Source organism: Trachurus japonicus, chromosome 10 (genome assembly GCF_045865225.1).
Source record: "Trachurus japonicus isolate A0001 chromosome 10, Traja_1.0".
In the NCBI taxonomy this organism is placed as follows: domain Eukaryota; kingdom Metazoa; phylum Chordata; class Actinopteri; order Carangiformes; family Carangidae; genus Trachurus; species Trachurus japonicus.
This window is the reverse complement of record NC_140916.1, coordinates 18,521,902-18,527,974: the sequence shown is the minus strand read 5'-3', so window position 1 is coordinate 18,527,974 and position 6,073 is coordinate 18,521,902. Positions and strand designations below refer to the sequence as shown.

At 41.0% G+C, this 6,073-nt stretch overlaps 1 protein-coding gene across 1 annotated transcript; it reads right to left on the bottom strand.

Moving 5' to 3' along the window:
* Positions 1–764: 764 nt before the first annotated feature.
* On the bottom strand, positions 765–2,838 carry LOC146979754 (endonuclease domain-containing 1 protein-like). Its single transcript, XM_085789756.1, has 2 exons — positions 2,405–2,838; positions 765–1,627 (listed from the first exon to the last, which is right to left on the bottom strand). The coding sequence occupies exons 1-2, from the start codon at positions 2,693–2,695 to the stop codon at positions 1,022–1,024; spliced, it is 897 nt and encodes a 298-aa protein (XP_085645882.1). The 5' UTR covers positions 2,696–2,838; the 3' UTR covers positions 765–1,021.
* Positions 2,839–6,073: the final 3,235 nt, after the last annotated feature.

The window sequence follows — 6,073 nt, the reverse complement described above, 5'->3', positions numbered from 1 at the left end:
CTTCACCCCCCTTTCCAAGTGGAGCTGCAGTACAGTGGCTTTGTCTTTGTTGATTTGGCTACTGTAGGAACATGCACTGAAAATCACTGATAGTTTCCTCATCTTAAAGTTCCACATATTCCCAAAACATTAGAAAGCATAGATGAACGCATTGGGTTCTTTTTTATTTATTAAATACATCTCTGCTTCATCCAAGAGTGCCTCGGGATCTCTCCTTTTTGACTGCACCAGATACCAGCCATTCCTAGACAGTCAGTTTTCTTTCTCTATTCATTTTACCACTTTTCCTTGAAGAGCACCTTGAGTTACTCCATTTTTTTTTCCTCTGGCCTTTGAAGCACTCACCCCAACCCATCTTTTTTACATTAGAAAGCATGGTTGATCAATTTAAGATGTTAATTTCACTTCACTGTTTAGCAACATGACAGTGATTGTAGGTAGGATCTTACAGGTGCACCCGCTGAAGTCATTTTGTCAATATAAACACAAGTAGCCTACACAATGTACAGAGAGTGGGATATATGAGTTTTGGGAGGATGAAGAGTCCATTAACTCATTTGGCCTTGATATCTCCATTCCTTCCATACCTTCATTTTTTGGGTCATACCTCAATACCTTTCTGTCAGCGTCAGAATGTATGCAGTCCTGAACATTTGTTTATGTGTTGGTATTTGTATGAACAAAGTTATAACTTTTTTTCATCATTTGTGAACAAACAGTGACAAAAACTCTAATTTAAACCAAAGTCCTGTGTGTTTTTTTTTTCATTTTTATTTTGCAAGTAAAATCATCAGGTCGTTTACTGAGCACATTACAAGATTATGCTTTCAAAGAAAATAATTGGAGAAGTTCATTCACAAAATGATAATGTCATGATTAAACAATCATTCAGTAATTCAAGAAACAGGAAATGAGGGAATTAAATCTCCTTAACTTCTTCATTCCAATCAGACATTAAAGGTATGTGTCGTATGTGGTGATTCATTTGATTTTAACATGTGACTGAAGCATTTCCCCATTCCTACTGACACTGGCCGTGGAACAGACTGATGGGGATGTCCAGCCTTTGCCTGAGGATCCCCTCCAGAGTCTCTAAGGTCATCCGCCTCACGTCATAACCTCGCACTGAGGCTCTTGCTTTGGCATTAACCGGCACAATCTCCTCTCCACTGTTGCGGTCATTTCTTCCCACCGCAGCATACGTGGGGAAAAATGACTGCACAGATTCAGGAAGGTTGGGTTTGTAGGATGGGCAGCAGTAGGCAGACCACATATACTCAGGAACAGACACCCTGTTGTTAATCCAACGTGCTCCAGACTCATAAGGCATGGCCCCAGTGATCACATACATCGGCCCATCACAGTAGGCCTTAAATTTCCTCAACATCTCATTCTCCAGTTTGCTCCAGGGGCCCGAGTTGGAGCCCGCCCGCTGAGGGACGATGTTAGTAAGGGTGAAGGTGGCCTCGCGGTCCTCTTTTGTCAGCTGGTGCATGCTGGGATTAAGATGACCTTTGGTGAAGTTGGAGTTCTTGTAGTCCAGACGCTCTGCCTGGCTCTCAATCACATTCTGGTCCACAGGGTCAGGGAAAGGTTTCATCTCTGAGTCAGCACGGGAAAAGGCTAACTGGAGGAGAGAGAGAGAGATACATGCAACTGTTGACTCTGGTGTGTCTATTCGTACAAGAATTGACCAATGCCTATTTGAAACTATTATGATGAAATGTAAATGGTTATTTGTTGTTGTTGTTTTTTTTTGATTAATTGTAATGTGCTTTTTTGTCATTTAGAACAAGAGTTTGTTTTCAACAAGATTTATTTTTCAAAAAATACTGATATACGTAACTCTGACGTCATGAACTTTACTTGTCACTGACATTGAATGGTTTGTCTGATGAAGGTCTACAACCGAAACGTTGCAATAAATAAATGAATTGTGGAGTTTCTAACAAATAAATTGTTGAGACTCTAAAAAAGAGAAAAGATGTGAGTGACAGTATTTTTATAGTTACAATTCAGAAAAGGATTCCAGCTTCTGCTTGAAGTTATTGGCAAAAACTCAATTAAAATGATTAATTACACACTCACCATCAAGCATACCTCTTTTTCTAAATCTGTATTCCAGTGTGAGGACTGGACGATCATCTTAGTTATTTAGACACATGTAGCATTGTACTTTTTTAACATGTCTTTATTAGAGCATTGCACTTTGACAACAATGCCTTAAAACTCTGCAAATTCACTGAATCAAAGGAGGGATCCCTCTGTCTCAGCTGAGGAAGAATTTTGCTTAACTTTGCTCTTGTCAGAATATGGGTTTTCCCAGATAATCAATATATAGTCATCTGCATATCGAAACACATCAGTAATGCTCTTAATAATCACACACTGTCTTTCTACTTACTTGTGGTTCAAACATCCAAGTTGAATTGGGCCGTTTGCCATCTGGAGGGCTGAGTATGTACGCAGAATACAGTGGTGTGCGATGCTGACGGTTGTACAGGCTGGCGAAGCGGTACTGGTTTTTGTAGCGTTGGCATATTGGCTGGTATCCTGCTCCATTGATAGCCTGTGGTGGAGTTTTATCATAGAAGAAATCAAGGCAGCTGGAAAAGTCTTCGCTGACCTCTCCAAGGACCAGGCAACCAAACCAGGGCAGGAAAAGGAGCAGAGCTCCCGCTGTGACTTGCAGCATCTTCCTTTGAGACGTCCTGACAGAGGTCTTCTGTATCAGAGCTAAAAACCTTAACTGAGACCTATAGTTCCTTTGTGTCCCTTCAGCGTCCGGAGTTTGGGCGCTTGTGAGCTGTCACTGGGGTTTCCTCCTATATATATACTGACAGCAGGAAATGTGCAGATGGAAGTTTTAACCCACTCCCAGCCCCCATTTCCCATCAGACTTCCCCTGCTCACAAAATGTCAGGCTTTATTCTGGGAAACTAGCAAATAAATAAATAAATAAATCATCAGTGTGAGCAGAGGAAAAAATCATTAATTTTCACATTCTTAATCTTTTGATTAGAGTCTCAATGTAAGCGAGAAAAAAAAGCTGCACCAAAAAACTGTAGATGTCCTGTAATTCTGATATTTGGATCCTTTTCATGGCGCAAATTTGTCGCTGACACCTGAGACAGTTTGTTTGTATGTAGGACACAAAGAACACCAGGAGAAAATGTTGACAGTGCTGTTTCTGATTTGTGGCCACTGTTATTTTCCCATGGGGGGTCAACTCCTGCAGGACACCCCAGATGGGAAAACAAAACTAGGAGGATATCAGTTCCTGTGAGGTGTGAAAACCAGGGCCCCCACTAGACCAAAAACCCCTTTGAAGACCCCTAAGAGGTGAAGTATAAATGTAGATGTTACTTGGTGCTCTGGGTCTTTCCTTTACCATCACCGCTTGGGTGAGGACTGACCTTTCCTTGCAAGGAAATAAAAATGTGTCGGCCGGCAGAAGTCTGTGTTTCATTATTCACCAACAGCAAACCGCTAAGAATTTCCACGACAATATCTCCTCCAAAAGAGACGGGAAGAACTTCCTTGCTGGATTTATACAGCACTGTCCTAAACTGCCTCAGGAGCTCTTTAATGCCACCTCAGATGTTTAATGGCAACAGCTTCTTTGCAAATATCACACAGATATCCTCCACTCAGCAGGTTTTGTTTTCTGTCTCTCCGTGTGTTTTTTTTGTGTGTCTCATTGAAACTCCCCTTATTGTGGGAACCAGTGCCACATATAATATTTCCTGAAAGGCCAGCCCATAAGAGATCCTTATTCTATACATAGAAGACTACTTCCGTTGTTTCTCAACTATTATTTTACATAAAGTGTGGGGCTTCTTTGTTTCATGATGTGCCTTATGCGTTACTAGGAAAATCCCCCGTTTCGGTCATTTTGCAGAAATTGCTATATTTCCCTATTAAGGACCGTGGAAAGTTCATAGGTTGCATCTGTGGGAAACCAGGGTGACCGTGACGTACATTGAAGTAGCTGAATGCCACATCCATGAGCTGAGTTGATGGACAATACAATACTTGTTTTGAGTATTTTATTGATATAAATCTTCAACAAGATTGTGTTTTTTTTAAGCTCATGTCAGGTCAAATTCTGGGCTCATACACTCTTTGCCTCACCATTGTTGTTGTGAGCACGATCTAAGAAGATCTAAGAAATGAAAACACTTTGATTGTTGGCCTTTTTATTTTATTAAGTCAATACAGTATAAATACTGTAAATACAATACTGTATAAAACCATCTACCCTTCCTTGCACACATTGCTGTATGAATGCATAGAACAGACGTAGCAGCTTGGTATAAACAGTACAATAACTTTGGACAGTTCCCCAACATTTGGTCTTTTTGCCAGAGGAGAAATTCCAGGATTTGAACGAGAGGAGCATAAACCGTAAAACTCTTGAAGCTTGTCTTTGAGATGTGGGTGGTGGACTGTAAATCATGGCCATCTAGTGAGTGTCCAGGGGTATGACTATCCAGGACACAGAAACTAATCCTGGTCAAGTGAAACTTGTTGCCACTGCTTTTACAGGCATTGGTGATGAGTCGCAACCTGTGGGTGACCAGGAATGGTCTTGGTTTCCACATAGAGTAGATTTGCTGAGTCCTATTTACAATGATGCACACTGTGTCAGCGAGTTTCCCTTCTTCTTCCTTGTTTTGTATTACTGACTCAGAGGCTGCAGGGAGTGTTTTGGAAGCTGCATTGAACACCTGGGAGGTATGAGTAAGCAGGCCTAACAAACTCCGAAAATACACTGTATCAGAAAAGTTTGAAAAAAAAAGAAAAAAAAGAAGAAAAAAAAAGATGAAACAGATGATGATTTGGATGATTTTTGGTTGAAAAACTTGAGATTCAAATTTAGTGCAAATTTTCTATATTTAAAAAATCTTGCTCATAGGTTACTGACATTCCCACTCAGAAATACCACATGAGGTCCAGTCACACTATGTCAGAGTGCAACTGCTGAAAGTCCCTCGTCTACTGAACAGTTAGCCTGGGCAGGAGCAGGACCGAGTTGGTATCATTCAAAAAGATTTAGTGACACAAGGTTATTTATATCATTAATGCATAATTCAGACAAGGTCTTGTGACCACCCCCAAGGTCATGGTATTACCAATAATAACATCAGCATGAAAATAAAATAGGGAAGTAGCCTATTTCGTGGCCACAGGCCATCAAATAGCCTGGAGTCCATGGTGCTTGTGGAGGATAGGTGGTCAGGTCAAACCACTTAGGTAAGTTAAAGAAGAAGACCTGTTTCTATTCAAGTAAGAAATAGTGATGGTATCTAGCAAAATGTGTTTGTGTTGTCAGAGTGTCAGTGACAATAGTGCAAACATTACTAACTATTACAAAGACACAAAGATTGAATCTGTGGACCTCTGGATATCACATCATTGGACACTCCACGGCTAGCATTAGGGTTTTTTGTTTGTTTGTTTTTAAACAGTGCCATATGCTAACTTGCGTAAAGTGACTGAAGCTTAGCAGTGGAGTGTGACAAACTAGTTGCTAAATTAGCTGCTATAAAATGTAGACATTAAGGCTACCTTTTGGGAATTTAATGGGAAACATGAGCTGATTTTTGACATTGGGTTGCTAACTATTGAACCAATCATTTCGAAAAAAATATAGCTCCTTGACCATAGTCCCTGAATATTGCAAGGCTATACCTATACCAACTCATGGACATTGCATGACTAGAATAAAGTTAGGCATAGGCTACTACATGCATAGACTGTAGGATGTACGATATGCATTAAAATGTGGAAGTGCACAGTACAGTGCAAGTAAGGTATGTAGGCTGTGCATTACGTGCAAGCTGGGACGGGGCCAGTATGGCCAAGTTGCATTTCATGTAGGCCTATGTGCAACTACTACATATCTGTGAATGTAGTATTCAGAGTTGGCTTGCCTTCGACTCCCTTCATTCGTTATTCTTTCTTTCTTTCTAATAAGAGCTGTTTGGCCTCGGGCACGCAGTGACCGTGCGCGCCGCACTGTCATGGAGCAGACTGCTCTGCACCGAGCCTGTTGCTGCACGCCCTCTGT